Source organism: Bactrocera neohumeralis, chromosome 6, assembly GCF_024586455.1.
Source record: "Bactrocera neohumeralis isolate Rockhampton chromosome 6, APGP_CSIRO_Bneo_wtdbg2-racon-allhic-juicebox.fasta_v2, whole genome shotgun sequence".
Taxonomy (NCBI): Eukaryota; Metazoa; Arthropoda; class Insecta; order Diptera; family Tephritidae; genus Bactrocera; species Bactrocera neohumeralis.
In genome coordinates, this window is record NC_065923.1 from 58458727 (window position 1) to 58478029 (window position 19303).

Sequence of the window (19303 nt, forward strand, 5' to 3'; positions counted from 1 at the left end):
CGGTCACTTGGTCTCCATATACAGATACTCTGATAAATTTTATTGAAAAAGTACAAAAATCTCAATGCTTAAGGCAATTCAAAATAGTCTCTAGTCAATATTCTCAGATCTCGCCGTCAAATTGCTGATCTATCCTTCTTCTACAAAGTTGTGAATGGACTTAATGAGATCCACAGTGGTTTAAAGTTTATATCTACTAATTTAACGTTGAGATCCAAACGCCTGCCACCAAATCGTCCAAAAACTACGTCGTGAATGGACCGCACAATCACATTGCTAACCTAGTGAATTCACTACACAACGACCTTCACTTCTAAGGAGGTTCTTATTGTACCTTCTTGTCTGACACAAATGGCAATCTGCTCTCTTATCATTGAATTCACGACTGACTAACTAAGCTCATTACTCAAAAGCTTATTACTCAAATTTAATAAAATTTTTCTTTAATACCACTATAAGTATTATTTTTTTAAATAGATATTTATTTAAATAGATATTGCCCTTGCTATGAATTAGACGACACTTCTCTCCGACTGATAGATAATATAGTAGCCTTTTAAGTTTTACATAAAGATTGTAAATAATGACAACGGTGAGATTTGGACTCAACACCTAGCGGGTGATAAAAACTCGTTCCACCCCTCGTGACACATTACAATTGTACATACATATGTATGTACATCAGTACGCTGATCCAAACACAAGTTGATTAATAATGCTTACGCTAACATAACGTTTAACGTTAATTTAATTCACCATCTAATTCAGAAGTGCGAAGCTCTCCGTTGAAAGCGCTAAAATTTCGACAAGAGAAATGTCGGTCTTACATTTTTTTCTATTTTTATACCTGCAAGAATATGTATTGAGTTTAAGGTGAGAAAAGAAATCAATATAAGTATGTTTTTAAAAACAAATTTTCAACAGCTCTGAGAAGGAAGTACATGCTTTGGTTTTAGCCCGAGGTGGCTCCAAAGGTATACTAAATAAAAATCTAAAAGAGCTTGAAGGAATCTCATTACTAGCACGTACAATAAATGTATTGAATAGCTCAAATTTATTTCAACATATTTGGGTATCGACGGATAGCGATTCTATAGTGGAGGAAGCTACTAAATGTAAGCTAAAAATGTTTAATACTAAATATTATATAATAACTGAAAATCACTTAATAAATAGTTAACTCCTTTTTTAATAATTTACGTTTATATAATAGTTGGTGCACTGGTGCACAAGAGAGACAAAATCTATGCACAAGATAATACTTCATCCTTGGAATCTGTTAAGGAATTTTTACAAAAGCACGATAACATCAATAGATTTGGATTATTCCAATGTACTTCCATATTTCTAAAAAATCAATATATAAAGGAAGCCTTAAATCGATTTATGACAAAGGATTGCGTTTTTGCCGTTACCAGGTACGTTTATGCACATATGACCATATATGTACATACATATATGGCATGCTATCCGAACTCAGTTGATTGTATAATTTAAATTATATATAGATCACATAAATTGCGTTGGCTAATCCGAGAAGACGAAGCTGTAGTTCCTTTAAATTTCAATCCAACACACAGACCTCGCCGTCAAGATTGGTCAGGAGAATTGATTGAAACAGGGATGTTTTACTTTTCCACAAGGCACTTGGTGGAGGTAGAACAGAAATTTCAAAATGACAAGTGAGTAAAATAATAATAGCAATAAAACCCAGGGACAAAAAATAAGAGTTATGTATTGCATAATCTTTGACTATAAAATCATTATGAAGGAAGGGCCAGATATATGATGTAGTAATAGGAAATTTTTGATTTTTGTGAGTATACAACATTTTTTCAAGGACTTTGAAAATTTAATTTCTGTTTTTTTCTTCTTTTTTTTGGCTTTGCCATTTGAAATTACGATTATTTTGTAAGGAAAAAATATAAAATATCCTAGGATTCTTGTAACACTGAAATAAAATGTGAAGTCCTATCTCTCTACTAGAATTTTTGAACAATAGGGTACTGAATTTAGTTTAACATTTTTATCGCGAATCTTTAATGTAGATGAAGATGCTAAAATTGCATCTCGTCCTATGTGAAGAAGTATTACAAACGACCATTAGGATGTCTATAGTGTGAAAATCTGTGGTTTCGTTGTGATTTTTGAAAGCTCAATTTTGTTGGGTATTTAGGCTACGGTTTCCCTATCCGTTCTAAGTTCGGCTTTATAGTAACTATATGGATGAAAGTTTTGAAAAATTTCGCTACAGTAAATATCTTTAAATTTACATACACATAAATATTACTCGGCCATATTTTGGCTCAAGAGTAGAAGTTAAAAAATATATTTACAAAGCTGTGTGAATGCTATAAGTACAAGGTGTCTTCTCCAGGTTACATTGATACCGATTCAACGTAGTTAGCAAATATCTATAAAGATAAATATTTCCCTGAAGTATCTTCGTGGTTTATAAAACTCAGTATTCATCAGCTGTTTGGAAATAAAATGTCGTTAGATTTAGAGTTAAAAAGGAATATGTACCTTAGTAAAAGCCTACCTTAATAAAAACGTACTAAGGTACTTAAAATTCTTTCTTAACTAAATATTTTTTATACGCACAGGTTCCATACGTTTGTTGTCCCTTTTTATTTTTTCTAGATCTTGGACGGATTTGTTTCGTGTAATTTTCTGCTATATATACCATGCTGTTATAAACTTATTAAAATTATTTACTTTATTATTAACACATGTTACTCTAACTCATTAACAGGTGTGGTGTAGTGGAAATCGATGCTGCTGAAGCAATGGAGATCGACACTTACACTGATCTTTTAGTTGCAGAATGTCTTATTCAAAACAAAACGAGTTGCAAAATTTCTTAACTAATACAAAAATGTTTTGAGCATTTTACACAAAATATGCAATGAATAAATAAAAAGACAAATCAGCTCATTTGAGTACTATAAAATATTTAAACATATTTTTTTATTAATATTATTATTTTTAATTTTATTTATAAGCTTAAAGTAATAGTGTATAATAAATAATTTCATTTTCATGTATCGTCATATATAGTATGTATGTATGTACGTATTGTATGCATTTATGTATGTATGTTTGTTATATAACTATTGGTATGGATATTTACATATTGTATGCAACATATATGGGATCAAGTTGATCAGCCAAAAAACCATCACGTAAATGCATTCGTTGTTTTTCGCCGCGACTATTGATGGGCACAACACCTGTGAAATGAAGGAAGATTAGATATTATTTCAGTTGATTTAATTGGGTAGAGCATATAAGAAAGAATTGAACCAAAATTATTTACTTGGGTTGCACCAAAACTATAGCATTCTACACATTTGGCTTGGACAATAATCCATGGCAAATTTCGGAGACGGTTTGTATGACAGTTGTATACCATAATCGTTTGATCTGAACAGTTTGTTCAGATATTTTACCGTTGCTTTGAACAATAATCCGTGCCAAGTTTCAGAAAAATATAAAATGTTTCCCTTAAAGAACTTGTTTTTTTCTGTTTCAGTTTGTATGGCTGCATATGAAAATACGTGTGAAAATTTTCAGACTGATATCTAAAACCCTGTGGTATTAGTTTGCGTGTAAACATATAAATAGACGGACTGACAAACTCAATATACCTTGAGGCCCCATTCTGTAACCCGATTCGAAAAAGAATTTACTCGAATTCGGATTTTTTATATTCCTATTTTCGAATAAAATATTCGTTAGCTTTTGAGTTATAGAAAGCAATTAAAAAAAAAATATAATAATAGAATAAATATAATTATAAGAAATATCCTGGAGACCCTGTTCAGGGTATTATGCAAATAGTTATAAAAAATTACCTGGATCGACCACTACGACAACGCCAACAATCAATTGGTGCTCTTCTAAGACCGTATTAGTAACTAACGGTACCAAGTCCAATGCCTCAGATTCATTGCCATCTAGCTCAACAACAACAACCAATAAATTGGTCCAGGTGAAAACAGCACTTTAAAAATTAGGTTTTTTAATAATGACATAAATACATACAAATCTAAAGTAATATATACAAACATACCACTCTGCGATTTTCTTATGACACCTCAACACTGAATTCTCTATATCAATGGGATGATAGTTCATGCCACGCAATGTAATGACCTCATCCAAAGCGCCCACCACGTAAACAGCATCGTGTAGCTCCTGATCATTCAGATTAGTTACTGAGCTGGGATCACCGCTGATGCTGGGTGCTTGTGGTCCCGTCGACATTGAAGAAAAATTCAAGTGTAACTGACTCATCGAATTGATCGATTCATTGTCGCTGTCGCGGCTGGCCACACTGGGTGTGGTTTCGTCTAAAATTGAAACGGCTTGCGAGCATTCGGTGCGTCGCAAGAAGCCCAAATAGCCAGTACGTGCGTAGACTTCGGTTGTTGCGCCGGTCACTAATTTAGCGTTGAAATGATCATTGTAGTCGGTTTCATCGCCATAAATTGTGAAGTAACCATTAGCGTTGTGTGGTGATTGTACCTGGAAATTATTCCAAAATAGGTATTTATATTGAAAATTAAAACACTATTTCTTGTTTTTAATGCACTCACCCAAATCTCACCCAAGTGGGAGTCTCCACAGTGACCCTTCGTCTCCGGATTGGCTATGATCACTTTCACGCCAGGCAATAGTTTACCCGATTCGATGAGACACAACGAGTTTGGTGCACCGCGCTCCACTAGCGCTACACGATTATTGCGTAGCGCACGCAAATCCACATAGACCTGAGCGCTCTCCGCCGAGCTCGCGCCTTGTACACAAATTGCTGGATTGACACGACAACCGAAAGAGGTGGATACACAGCGCGTATTCAAACCGAGCGCTTGGAAGAGTTTACAAAATTGTTGTGTCAATTGTACCCGTGGACGCTCCTCAGCCACCACAACGCATGTGCGCACACAACGCAAGTCGACGTTACGTTGCTTGAGCATTGGTATGGAATTGCTAAGCGCTTTTGTGCATAACTCGATGACGCCATACGAACAGAAGGTGTCACGCACACGATAATGCGATAGTGTGGATAGCCAAAGACTGGGATTCGTTTCAACTTCGTAGGGTGCAATGAGTATCGAATGATGACCGCTATACACACCAATTAAGGTCCACATAGCGAAGCCTAGACCACAATATGGATCCAGGCAGAGGGCCACGTGACGAGAAGGATATAGTTCGCAGGCTAATTTCAAGCTTGCGCAAAGACTAGAAAGGGAACTAAAAGGAAAAGTAAATAACATTACTGTTTGTTTTTCACAAAAAAATAGATTTTATTTCAATGTAAATTCTGATTACCGATGCGTGATGTTAACACCACTTAAGCGTCCACAAGTGGATACACTAAAATCCAAGTATGCCGTCGAGTCTAACGGTGCGTTAGCAATTGACATTAATTTCCGTTTTGGATTGTCGTCAATATCCAATATGGGTGGCCAGGTCTTCGGATCGATGGAGGCAGCTGCTTCGCGCGACTTCAGTAATTTTATTATCGGTTGTATAGACAGCACAATAACACTCTTCGACACATCAACAATCATGCGTACAGTTGGTAGGGTGGTTATAAGATTTTGTGGATGTGGTGGTCGAATAGTGATTGGAATAGCAGCCAAATAGAGACACCCATAGAAGGCGCACAATAAATCCAAGCCGGGTGGAAATATTAAAGCTTAATTTGGAGAAAGAATAAATGTGAGGTTAATTTGCTCTATAAATTTAACTATGTAAATATATCAAAATAAATATAAATATGGGGATATTTATTTCTAATAATAATACCTACTGATTTGAAACTACGGTGGGATCCTTTTGAAGTTGAGACACAAAAAGGAGTTTCAATAGAGGAATTTTTATTTATGTTGCGAACTTCAATGTGGTTAATGAAAAAAACTAACTATATACATACATATGTGTTTAGAATGGAAAGAATTATGGATATTCTTACTCGGTAAGATAGGTTATTAAAATGCATTGCAACTTCTTGAACACATTTGAGAAATCTTCAAGATTTTAAAATTGATTGGCCACTAATTAAAAAAGTTCAGTCTTACAAATAGTTGAATAAATGATAGCGGAGTATTTATATATAAAATTAGAAACAATTTTTTTGGAAAAGATTTCCAGAAATTAAAAAAAAAAATATTACAATTATCTTAGTTTAAACATTAGAAAACCAATCAATATCAATTCAAAACAAGTATGAAAGGGCTAAGTTCGGGTGCAACCGAAAGTTTATACTCTTGCAACTTGCAAGAATTAAAAATTATAAGGGGTAAAACCAATCATATAGAGTAAAGTCAGCCGGATGTTCGAAAATCCTGATTTACTTATATAATATTATATAATTTATCTATTTTAGGCACAAAGATACACTGATATGAGTAAAACACGCTAGCTCATTTCATAGAAGGGAATATGGATAAATTTGCATACCTTAATATACTGAGAAATACAATGGAACCATATTCCTATGATATTATGCCTGTAAACTGGATCTTTATGCACGACAACGATCCCAAGCATACAGCAAATGTAGTAAAAAACTGGCTTGCGCAAGAAAAATTTCCACTTCTCGATTGGCCAGCGCAAAGTCCTGATCTAAACCCGATCGAGAACTTGTGGAATGATGTCAAAGAAAAAGTTGGGCAAAGAAAATTTAAAAATTGCGACGAGCTTTGGGCAGGAGTACACGAAGCGTGGAACTCTATTCCTTTGGACAGATGCCAAAGGTTATTAGAGAGCTTGCCACGCAGATGTGAAGCGGTGATAACGAATAACGGTTATTCCACTAAGTATTAATCAAGTTAGATATATCAGAGAAATTTCACGCCACGCGTTAATATTTATTTTTCCTTACTAATCTTTTAAAGTGCGCTAAATACTTGTCCAAGCCAATTTTCACTTAATAATGTAAACTGAACAAAACGTATTTTTATTATAGAAAACTAAGAAATTTTGGACTACTTTAGTTTTTAGTGAGGTAATAAATAGTTTTTTTACATTATAACGATTCTACTTTCTTTAAATATAACATTATTAAGTATCATATTTCACATTAAGAAAGTTCGCAAATCTCTGTCCATAGCTGTATACATTACTCATTATACTTATTAGAGAGCTTGACCACGCACACTTTTTGAAATTTTTTTGCCCACACGTGCCCCTGGCCACTGCGATCCTCTGTAAATCCAAATTACAGCTTTATATCTTAATTTAAGGCTTGGTTATGGCACTTTATAGGTATTCGGTTAATGGCGATTTGTGGGTGTGGCAGTGGACCGATTACGCCCATCTGTGAACTCGATTTTTTTTGTACTAGGGAATTTGTGTACCAAGTTTCATCGAGATTTCTCAATCTTTACTCAAGTTACAGCTTGAACGGACGGACGGACAGGCAGACAGTCAATCCGATTTCAACTTTTCTCGTCACCCTGATCATTTATATATTATATACTATATATAACCCTATATCTATCTCGATTAGTTTTACTTGATACGTACAACTGTTAGATGAACAAAACTATAATACTCAGTAGCAACTAGTTGCAAGAGTATAAAAAAATTGTTGAAATTATGTTAGCATGGTCCACACAAAAGGATGCAATATATTATGCTCTGTATTTTGATATTTTAGAAACAAATTAATGAACAAAATATAGTTAATAATTCTACTTCAAAACTTACCAACATGATCACCAGGTTCAATACGTCCTCGTTCTTGCAAAAGAGCTGCTATTTTCTCAGCTCTTTTATGCAATTCGGAGCATGTCAAAGTTTTCGCAATAGCACCTTTAAAAGAAATAAATACCTTTTTATACATATTACTATATCAAATCAAAATGGGTACCATGTAAATATGTAGCTAAATACTTTAAAATTTATTTAATATTTTATAATTTAAATCATCGAGAATATTTATACACCAAAAAACACTTGAATACACTTGAAGTGTAAATATTTGTATTAAGGCGTTTTAGTAAACTTCCTAACCTATTAATTCAAAGGAATTTCAGAAGAATTTTATATACAATTGTGTTTGCAATAGAGCTCTTGGTGTTCGACTAATTCACTAACCGGATTAACTGGAAAGTTGCCAATTGTTAGGCATTAAGGTTTTCAAAAACATGTTTTGAATAAAAAAAGCATTATTATAAACATATATTATCTAAGTTAGGGTTACCTTTCGAATTCAATAACGTAAAAATGATATGATCCGGTGAGGTATTTGCACGCCAACGCAACACGCCAGTTATTAATTGATGCTGAAAGTAAAGTGTTTTAGTAAGCGAGCTTTTAATAAAACGATTTTTTTATTTCAACCTTTTGAAGAGATTTACCTTACGTTCATTCTCCTCAGATAAGCCGATGTCCCGTCCTTGCGCGATGGCTAAACGGTTGCCCTGCACTAAATTTCCAACCATCACTGAGGCTGGCCCAACAGACGTGTCTGTAATACCACATCCAGATGAGCTTATTTTTGCAGTTGCAGTTTGTACACCTTTTTGATGTTAGTACATTTTTTTAATTGGATTTAAATTGTAACAATTTCATTCATTTCAACCAATTCGTTATATACATATATGCATGATAAATAAGTTACATAGTACCATTGCAGTATATCAGTATATTATTGAATCATTTTTTTTTACATAAACATATATTTTTTCATGTTAATCATAGCAATAGCAGTAGTGGTAGTGGTAATGGTAGTAGTAGTAGAAGTGTAGTTTGGTGGTTGGTTATGTTTTCAAGTGTGTACAATGTTGATTATGGTTGCATCAAAGTAATGGTTTCGAAAAGAGGCAGCATAATGAAGAAAAGAAAAATAATTACATTTTTTATAATAATAATAAAAGCGTTGTTAAGACGATTATGTTTTTCAACTTTTCTTTCTTTAACATACACAGTAAAATTATTGAAATCATTGAACTGATAAGAATATATAGTAACATAGTAGGTGAACCCTTCGATTAATTGCGGCAACCAAGTCATAAAATAAATGACGCAAACAATTTAGAAGACACAAATATATAGAAAACTTTAGTGTAAGTATAACATACACATGTGCATTTATACACTCGTGGCCACGCAAAACTTACCACTCAAAATTGTCAAGTGTTGTACATATTTAACATTTTTTATTTAGAAATAAGTTAATGACATTTATCAAACCTATTAAAAATTAAAAACAAAACACATTTAGCTATAGAAAAATTATTTGAAAGTTAGTGAGCTTTACAAAATGAGCTCGAAATGTAAGAGACTGACATGCGATGAAAAAATAATATTTGTTCTTTTTTTAATTTAATTTCATTTACACTGTAATTTTACTTAATGTTTTATTTTCTTTTTTTATAATTGAAGTTTAGCCGCGGTAACAACACCCCGAGCAATAATAAAAAAATAAAATCGGGAGCTTTTGTATAAGCACAGAAAAGCTAGTTTGTGTTTTACTCATTAAACGTATAAATTAAATACTATAATTATAATTAGATAATATAATTTAGTTTATTTCTGCTTACTAAAAACTTAACAAAAAACTAAATTGAAAAAAATCCCGAACGAACCAAAAAGACCTAAAAAAATTTAAGAAAGTATACTGGTATGTTTTGAGTAGCCACGAGTGTACATAATCAATGTATTGCTTGGTTATTTTGTAAGCCTATATTTAACATGTAAAGTTTGCAACAAAATTTAAATTTTCATAACGCACGAAAATTAGTTAAAATTTATTGAATTATAAAAGCAAGGTTTTGCAAAAAATATATTTAAGTTTCCCTTCAACGCAAAATAAATCCGAAATAAATAAATACAAACAAAAAAGTTCAAAACAAAAATCGAATTCTAACAAGTAAGGAAGGGCTAAGTTCGGGTTCAACCGAACATTTCATATTCTTGCAACTTGCAAGAATTAAAGCCATGGAATTACCTTAAGATGTAAAACGTTAACCAGAGGATTGGAATCTAAGAAGTTTCATATGTATATACATATACTCTATATAACTCATACACTGGCCGACAAATTCGGCAGATTGTTAGAAAAACTAAATTAGTCAAAAGGTGCCCTACTTTAAGGGAATTATTACTGCACAATTGTATTCCGTTATATTAATACTTCTTGATTTGTGTTCTGGAAAGTAAAAGGATCAAATGTAATTTTAAATTTCGTTATATGAGCGTTTCACACTGTAATATAGGAATGTTAGAAAAATGATACGTATTAAATTTAGTCGAAATCGGTTGGTCGGGTCCCGAGATATGGGATTTCATCAAAAAGTGGGCGTGGTGTAGCTTTAGTGGTTTAGGAGATCTGTACATTGAACATATTAGAGGGCGTGCACGCACACTTTTTCAAAATATTTAACTCAGGTACCCATTGCTACTGCGACCCTCGGTACCAAATTACAGCTTTGTATTTTAATTTAGTGTTTAGTTATGGCACTTTATATGTTTTCGGTTGATGGCGATTTGTGGGCGTGGCAGTGATCCGATTACGCCCATCTACGAACTCGAATTTTTTTTTGAACAAAGGAACCTGCACACCAAGTTTCATCAAGATATCTCAAGTTTTACTCCAATTACAGTTTGCACGGACGGACGGACAGACAGACCCGTATTTCAACTTTTCTCGTCATCCTGATCATTTATATATAGTATGTACATATATTAATCTCCATGAGTTTTAGGTGATACGTACAACCGTTAGCTGAACAAAATTATAATACTCTGTAGTAACTGGTTGCAAGAGTATAAAAATATAAAGTATAGGACTTTCGGAAATTATAAAAAATATTATGTATGTAAATTTAAATATTCTATATTTAAATACGGTTTCAAAAGTATTTTCTACTGCTGAAATTTTCAAAATGATCTAAATTCATTTCAAGGAATGTAACACCCTTAGTTTTTGTCGTTGAAAACAATTTTCCAAGAAGGCTTTCGTTTGCTTAATTTTTTATTTAAAAAAGTAGGCATAAGGTCTCAAATTAACATATAAATAATGAAAATATCTTTTTATTACTACATCGACATACAAAAAAATTATATATATATATTATATACACATACAGAAGTCGAAAATAATGTATTACGTGTAACTTTCACCACAGTTGATATGTTTGTATATATTTGTGTATGTTTGTGACTTTGTTTAGTTGCATATTACTTGTGCCAAAATAAAAAAAATTACTTGATTTTCATCGTCCAGTTTATATTATATAGTAGTCCGATATCGGCGGTTCCGACAAATGGGGAGGACAGTCAGACGGACATGGCTAAATCTAAATCGACTCAGCTGTCACGCTGAACATTTAGTATACATATAATACTGTGATCAAAATAAATGTTTAATTTATAACTTCGCGGGTTTTTCGAATCGGTAAATTTTTTTTCTGTAAGTTAGTAGTACTCTTAGTGGCATCAATGCTAAATTTCACGTCAAAATATTCATTAGTATTTGAGATACGAGTCGTTTGGTGAGGATCTAAAAGTGAATTCTTCGATTCTTACTATATCTGAATTTATTGAACAAAGTAGTGCGATAATGCACCTGTTGTTATTCGTGATCATTTCGCCATATTTCCATATTTTCAACTAATATCGTGCCGCAAGCACCGCATTCGCCTGATTTACCTTCGTGTAACTTTTGGCTATTCAGCAAATTCACATGACCACTCTGAGGACACCGTTTTGACTCAATTGAGGATATAAAAGTTGAATCGAAGAAGGCTCTGATGGCCACCACGACGGAGAATTTTTCCAAGTGCTATGATGACTGGAAAATTCGTTGGCATAAGTGCATTGCAGCGGGAAGGGATTACTTTGAAGGAAATGAAATGGACAAAATTCATTCTGAGTATTACAAGCTTTGTGACAAACTTAATATACCCTGATCAAAGTATATTATAATAATTAACAGTTTCTTAGAAATTCCAAAACATAAAAGTACTTCGCAGTTTTTGCTACTTTTCTGGCAGATCAACAACTATAAAGACTTATCAAAGACCAATATGAACAAATTACTATAATGTTTTGTGCACAAATCAGTTTTTGGCAAATGATTTAGTATGTGAAACATTTTGTTTGTGTAAGTGTAAGTTTGCAATTTACTTTTTGAATTGTACTGATTTCCTATAAAAAAGAGGTTTTGTGCTCGCACCAGCAAAAACTCACCTTGATGTATTTCACGCGGTTTTGGTAGATTAGTAACACATGTGTGTGGACACATTAGCACATTAGCTGGATGCAATGAACCCTCTAGGAAGCGACGACGCGCCTCGCATAAATGAATGCCGCCCAATGGAGTTTTCGGCAAATGATTTGGTGGCACGAGCGCTAAACAATATATGCCCACTTGATGTATGGAATCGACAGCTTGTAAAACACGTGACATCCACTGGAAACTTTCCTCTTCGGAACAATCTGGACGCTGTTCGGCGATAACACAAACACGTTCATCTCTCAACACTTTAATACTGAAAACGGCAATGCGACCGCGATATATGAAACGCATAGGTTCCACAGCTAATACTGTAGCGATAATATCGTCTGCATTATGCTTTCGTCCCGTTACAGTCATTAAACCGTCGCGTGAACCGCACACGAACACCAAACCGCCCGGTCCGAGGAAACCTAGTAGACCCGAACGCACATAATACTCATCTGTGATCGGTTTAAATGCTGATTCATCTTTTGTTGTATCCGGGTCATCGAGTAATGGCTGCACTTTGAATGTTGTGTTGGTTAGACCATCTAAACCGAAATAGGCGATACCCGTGGAACCACTGGTAACACAAATTTCACCAACTTGATCGGTTTTACATAACACTGGTAGTCCTTCCGAACGCACGACCACCATTTGTGCAGCGGGCATAACTTGGCCGCAATCTTGCAGTGTCAGCGACGTTAGTGAGTCTTCACTATCCACACGCACCACACCGTGCGATAAAGCTGCCATTGATAATACACCACGTCCAGTTGCTGATTGACTAAAACCGGTCGAAGAGCGTCCAGGACGACGCAGAGATACTGTGAATACTTCTGAACTACTGGCACATGGACAAATCGCATCCGAACGCAAACCTTTCGACTGGAACACATTTAAGAATTGATCACATGACGAAAGCGACCATGGATTAGCGCCATCAGCAACAAGCAGCATACGCAGCGATGACAAAGATATGTCTTTATGGTCTTTTGTAGCTAATAGACCCCAATGCAAGTCACGACTCTTCACCAAACAACAGGAAGCGCGATGTTTCGTGATAAGTTGCATCCATGATGAGGGGCGCAATTTCATCAAAGCATAAGGTATGAATAGAACATGCATCCCATTCAACACTGAGGTGAGTACAGCGTGCCATAAACCAACTTCGCGCTTAAAATCCAACACACAAACTATGGTTTCACCTTCGGTGTAATGGCAAGCCATGGTGAGCGCGCGACAATGGTTCATCATAGCCAAGCGTGTAACTGTGACACCTTAAAGTAAAATAAATATTTTACCGCATTATATTTCACGTTTGCATTCGGTGGACGCGATATATACACTATAATAACAATTTATCTCTCAACTATTTGTATTTATACATACCCATTACACTGCCCTCTTTATCGGTTGTATACTCAATGTATGCTGTGGCCGAGTCCTCAATACGTATGTTTCCAACATTGAAGTCTTTTGGTGGCTTTGGCAGATGTTCAGTTACAAACCACTGTAGGCGTGGCCAGCCCTTCAACTTCGCTATCTCACCGGTGGCGGATTTTGGCAAACCTTTCAGGCACGCCTCAGAAGTTAACGCCACCGTAATGCCACATGAACTAAGCAGAAAACCGACCTGTTGTGGCGGTGTATCAGAACTGGAGAGCGGCAACTCGATTGGCAATGGTACAAGACCGCGAAACATGCAGCCATACCAAGCAGTAATGAAACTGTAAATTTGAAAATATTACAACAAAATTTCCTAAAATTATAATAGTTTGTTAACCTCAATGGGTCGTTGTTTGGGTAAACCAAAGCTACGCGATCGCCGGGCTTAAGGGTAATCTGTTCTGGCCCCTTACTGAAGATTTTCGTTGATAATGCATATGCAATTTTTTGTGCGCGTGACAATAATTTTCCATATGTTAAAGTAGTGGTGATTTTTCCATTCGGATCTAGTACCGTCGCCATTGGCGATTTAAATGAGTTTGCGCCATAACGCTGTAGTGCCGCCTCTAACGAACGTGGCAGCCCCGCGGCGACGGCCAATTGTTCACCTTGTACAGCGGTCATAATGCTACCTTCGGGTTTCGGTGCATTTGGATCTTTGGGATTGGCGGCGATTTCGAGTTCGATATCGTTGTCTTCGTAAAATTCGGGTAATGGTCGTCGCTTAGGACGTTTTAGTGTATTGAGCAGTTGCTGAATTTTGGCTGATACTTTCCAACGGCCATTCGTATCCGATTCGCCAAGATCGGTTTGTGAGACATTCACATAGCGCGTCACACGATCTGCGGCATGGCGAGTATTATTGAATTGTGTAATATCTGGTGCAGCATCTGTAATAACAAAAGTTAATTGTTTGAGCCAAAAATAAAATTATCATATTTATAGTAAAATATTTAAAATTACATGGCTTGTGCTTATCTTTGCTATCACTGAAATCAGTATTTTCCTTCATATAAGCTTTTGGTGGCGACTCCGTGCTGGTTGTATCTAAAGTTGGCTGTGTAAATGATAACAAAATTATTTTAGGTTTTCAAAATATTAATTCATTTACCAATGGTGGCAAATTCTGTGGTGGTCGCCGTTCGGGGTATTTCTGCTTATTTTGTGCGCCAGCCATTGATGAGTCTCGAATGGGTGGTTTTATAATTGGCTCCATAATATTGCTAACGTGATCACGCGGATAATTGTACTCCTTGTCGGGAGAAATTGTTTCCTCAGGAATGGATTCTTCATCAGTTGACGAATCTAAATATCATGCATTAAATTAAATGTAAGTTTTGTAAATTTTTATAGTTATATTGTCCCGAGAAAAATGCACCCGCTCACCAATGTCATCATTATTGCGGTCCGGACTTCGATTGAGCACAGAACTTCTCTTCGATGGCATTGGCAGACTAGGCTTTGGTCGTGTTTTCAGTGCTGCAAGAGCTTGTTGCACAGCCTCGTGTCGCACTTCTAAAAGTACGTTTTCGACAAGTATAACAGCTTTGTTTTTGCCTCAATAAAATAGATTAATGTTAACTTACCGGAATGATAACGTTTCTCATTGTGTGTAATCTTTCGCTGTGTACGTCGTTGCCTACTATGTAGATGGCTTGACTCGGATCTCTCTATGTGGCCACTACCAATGCCTCCACCTCCACTACTGCCCATCGAATGATGGCTGCCTTCTGACTTTTTAGACGCATTGGAATGTCTTTGATGAGATGATGGTAGAGAGGGAACTTCAGTTACATAACTGTATCCCTCACTTGATACTAAGGCTCCATCTTTCACAGTCTTTTGATTTTGCGATTGCGGCGTTTTAATATTATAGTAAGGAGGCATGGGTTTGTCACACTTATCCACATCTTTCAAGACCTCATTTCCTGTTTTATGAAACAAACGAAAAGCAAAAAGTAGCAAAAGATTTTTTAGTGTGTTAATAATTTGTTTTATAATAAATATATTTTTTAATGTGTTTATATAAACAATTTAATATTTACATATTTAATTCTGACTAGCATATTGCTTTTGTTGATGTTCTCTTTTTTGAAATTATACGTACATACATATGTGTACATAGGTATACATAAAAGAGTTTATAAATCATTAGCTTTTTTGTGGGGTTTTGAATCAAATAATGACAAACTTATTATATTTATTTATTCGCATTATATATTTAGAGTAAAAATAATAACAATAAAATGCGATAATATTGTTTCCTCGAAAAGATATATTTTTAAATTACATTTATTTCTTAATAGCCGTTCTAAGCAATTTATATATATTAAAATACGACGACATTTATCGGTCAATTTTTATGGTAGCTATGTGCTATAGCTGTCTTAAGGTCTTGGATGATAATTTGAGCCAAAATAAAGGATTTTTCTATATCTATCTAGGCATGATTTTGATCGTTCTTTTTCATGATAGCTATACGCTAAAGCGGTTCGGACAAATGATAAGCATTTTGGGAGAGAAAACGAGGTGTGCAAAGTTTCAGATCTCATCATATACTCATATCTCATATGGAAATATTATATAGGGTATAGTCTTCTGTGTGTTGCAAACATAATGCCAATTTTAATATATCTTAAATAAATATTTATGTATATAAATATTATGTATATATTATGTATGACATAGCTACTATATGTATTTATTTATGGCCACAATATATTAAACACAAAAACAACAAAAATCAGCTGATTGTGCGGAAATTTTGTTTCCTATCAAAACAAAATCTTTCAATTATGTTTTTTTTTTTCCTGATTTTCTCTTTAATCATTAGTAAAAAAAATAGTCATAGTCAGTGAGTTCTCAATATGCTATGTAAAAGTGACTCATGAAACAAGAAAAAAAAGAACAAAGAAAAAAAAAACAAATATCTTCCATTCAGATAATTTAATATTTTAAGCTATCATTATTAATTTGTGAGAAAAAGAGTCACCTTCATTTGTTGGTATTAAAAACGGTTGCAGCAACTTTGCTCGCTTCTTTTCATATCCCTTTTGTGTTATGTCGCCTGAAAAAGAGTAAGCATTTATAAATCAACGCAAATAAAAAGTTACAAATTATATGCACGTACAGGCATATGTGCCTTTATTTACATATGTAGTTAAAACGAATGTTAAGACGCCGGTTCTAATGACGAAGCATAAAAAAAATTAATAAATTGGCTTATTTAATCTCGTATATGCATATACATATATATACATGAACAAGTACTAGATTACAAAAACATATAGGTATGTATTAAAACCGATATGTATACATAATAGGAGACTTGATTAACATGGTACGCCTATTACATCCAGTAGACAAAAGTTCACTCGAATGCAACTTCTGTTAGGGCATATACGTGCAGGATTATAAGTAATATAGAATTTTATACGAAGGAAATAATATAATCAACAAACCTTCAGATAATTCCAAATCTAACTCAGCCAACTTTTCTCGTACATCAGCAGGAAGCGCTGCAAAATTTTCTAACAAGTTCGCAGACATTTCTGCAATATTTATTACTCCTTTTTTGTGCCGTTTTTTCTTAGATTTGTCGTATCTCACCCTTAAGAATACAGGACGTAGTCCCGTATACTAAATGTTCCTATCGTATATTAATCACTTGATAGCGATTCCACTGAGAAAACCACTTCGGACATAATCACAATGAATTGTACGTTAACTGACCTGAAAACTATTGATCACAAATATTATTTAATTTTTTTCACTGCCAAACAGATACAATACACAAGCTCTGTAAAACTCTTGTCAGTTTTAAATCCTAGGTACATAAAATATCATTCATATCCACACAAATACTCGTAGACGGAGCAATTGGACATTAGTTGGTTTGCCCAACCCCGATGATTCAACTTGGACACAGAAAACACATTCAGTAATTATTCAAAACCATTTACTGTTAGTCTCTTATTCACATAACTCTTTATGGATAAATGTTCCACTTTCATTTATTACTTTGTAACAACGAACCAAATTCAATTTTATATGAAAGAAATTAATCGAAGTAGTACGAACTTCGACTTTTTGACACAAAACAAATGACATTGTTGCCAATAAACTGATATTTAAAACCCCGAAACATATACAGGGTTGTTAAAACAATTTTTATCGTAAAAATATGAATCAATCAATAGTGACATATTAAAATAAGAAAATCTTAATTGTCATTTGTAACTGCAGAGCAATATCGTAGTGTAATCGGTTTTTCGATAAATCGTAACTTGCAACTCATTCTTGAGTTCGATCACTGGATTGTTAACCAAAAGTCCTAGTTTAATGGCTATACACTTATTTTCTCAAACAACTTAACACTTATTACTCGTTATTAAGTACAGTGAAATTCCCTATTACGGACGGTAGCCGTCCGGCTTCCACTAGTGGACAAATTTCATGAGCACAACGTTTTCATTATTATTTCACACAAAAGTAATTCATCCAAGGATAACCGGACATAAGTAAGTACGTTCCATTAACCGGACACGGACACTATTTTGGTAATATTTCCTTACCAAAATTATCCCTAATAAATTTACAAGATTTCAAAAATGTATAACGAAAACAGGCATTTGTTTTGACAGTTGTTATTATGTAAATAAATAGAAATGAACAAAAAGTTATATATTATTTTTGCAGTATATAGTATCATGTGAATTAAATTTATAAAAACGAATTATTGAATTTATTTTATTTAAATACTTAAAGTTTGCCGCGGATGCATTAGAAAGACGAAAGACGCCGCGCCAACATACATTCCGATTATTCACCGATTCTGTGCCCTACGTTCATTCCAGTCGTCAGCGCTACGTCAAGTCATCGATCCACCAGCAACCACCCGGCTACATTCTTACCTGGCTGAATCCGAACACCGTCTCTTCGATTCGTCTCGGTCATTTATTTATATTAAACTTTATATATTTTATGAATCAATTAAATAAATTACATTTGTATTTTTTTGTTAATAAAATGGTTGTGAGTAAATTATTGAAAAAATCAACTAGTGTGTAAACACTTAAATATGGTCCTTCGAGCCTAAAAGAAAGGCACTATTGGATTTTAAATAAATCTAAAATCTAAGAAAGAAAAAAAAAGAAAAAAAGTGTGGTGGCAAAAACCGTGGTAATACAAAAAACATGCATACTCACATACGTACAGTTGTGTTCATGAAAATAGTAGTGTAAGAGCATCTTATATTTTGTTCAAATATCATTGAACATGCTTACTTATCAGCAAAGCCGAAATTCTACTAAATATACATACATAAATATCTGTTTATATATTAATATACATATGTATATACACACACATATATTTAGTTATTTAAGATAGTTTTAAAATTTGTATATAAGCAATGAAAACATCAAAATAAAATTAGAATGAATATATGTATTTTCCCTCGATATAAGACTTCTCATTTCCCCCCACCAGTGGTAAGGAATGACAAATTCTTTTTTGAGGTCAATGTTTGATGATAGACACAAATCAAACATATTTAAAGATCTTTCCTAACATTATCTAACTTGCCAAGCCAACAAGAGTGATTATTTTGGT

The 19303-nt window shown here is 34.1% G+C and overlaps 2 protein-coding genes across 6 annotated transcripts; one reads left to right on the forward strand and one right to left on the reverse strand.

Moving 5' to 3' along the window:
- Window positions 1-680: 680 nt before the first annotated feature.
- Window positions 681-2955, forward strand: LOC126763517 (N-acylneuraminate cytidylyltransferase). Its single transcript, XM_050481083.1, has 5 exons — window positions 681-873; window positions 925-1115; window positions 1214-1418; window positions 1509-1682; window positions 2756-2955. The coding sequence occupies exons 1-5, from the start codon at window positions 815-817 to the stop codon at window positions 2865-2867; spliced, it is 741 nt and encodes a 246-aa protein (XP_050337040.1). The 5' UTR covers window positions 681-814; the 3' UTR covers window positions 2868-2955.
- Window positions 2935-17774, reverse strand: LOC126763516 (disco-interacting protein 2). Of its 5 annotated transcripts, none has more exons than XM_050481080.1 (18): window positions 17653-17774; window positions 17152-17429; window positions 16683-16757; window positions 15277-15618; window positions 15077-15205; window positions 14802-14995; window positions 14654-14747; window positions 14028-14580; window positions 13634-13971; window positions 12214-13521; window positions 8379-8539; window positions 8222-8303; window positions 7726-7830; window positions 5341-5710; window positions 4602-5262; window positions 4076-4530; window positions 3858-4006; window positions 2935-3233 (listed from the first exon to the last, which is right to left on the reverse strand). In XM_050481080.1, exons 2-18 carry the CDS (start codon window positions 17237-17239, stop codon window positions 3130-3132), a joined length of 5208 nt encoding a protein of 1735 aa, XP_050337037.1. In that variant the 5' UTR covers window positions 17240-17429; window positions 17653-17774; the 3' UTR covers window positions 2935-3129. The 5 variants fall into 5 exon arrangements, with proteins under 5 accessions (XP_050337037.1, XP_050337036.1, XP_050337035.1 ...); XM_050481079.1 differs by having other exon boundaries at window positions 17152-17422; window positions 17483-17774; XM_050481078.1 differs by having other exon boundaries at window positions 17483-17774.
- Window positions 17775-19303: the final 1529 nt, after the last annotated feature.

Bases quoted from the DNA above. Each gene is read 5' to 3' on its own strand.
- LOC126763517 (XM_050481083.1), top strand. From the start codon at position 815: ATGTCGGTCTTACATTTTTTTCTATTTTTATACCTGCAAGAATATGTA. The intron at 874-924 runs GTGAGAAAAGAA...AATTTTCAACAG, and splicing joins GAATATGTATTGAGTTTAAG to CTCTGAGAAGGAAGTACATG. The intron at 1,683-2,755 runs GTGAGTAAAATA...ACTCATTAACAG, and splicing joins CAGAAATTTCAAAATGACAA to GTGTGGTGTAGTGGAAATCG.
- LOC126763516 (XM_050481080.1), bottom strand. From the start codon at position 17,239: ATGTCTGCGAACTTGTTAGAAAATTTTGCAGCGCTTCCTGCTGATGTA. The intron at 15,619-16,682 runs GTGACTCTTTTT...TTCATAAAACAG, and splicing joins TTTAATACCAACAAATGAAG to GAAATGAGGTCTTGAAAGAT. The intron at 13,972-14,027 runs GTTAACAAACTA...TCAAATTTACAG, and splicing joins CCAAACAACGACCCATTGAG to TTTCATTACTGCTTGGTATG.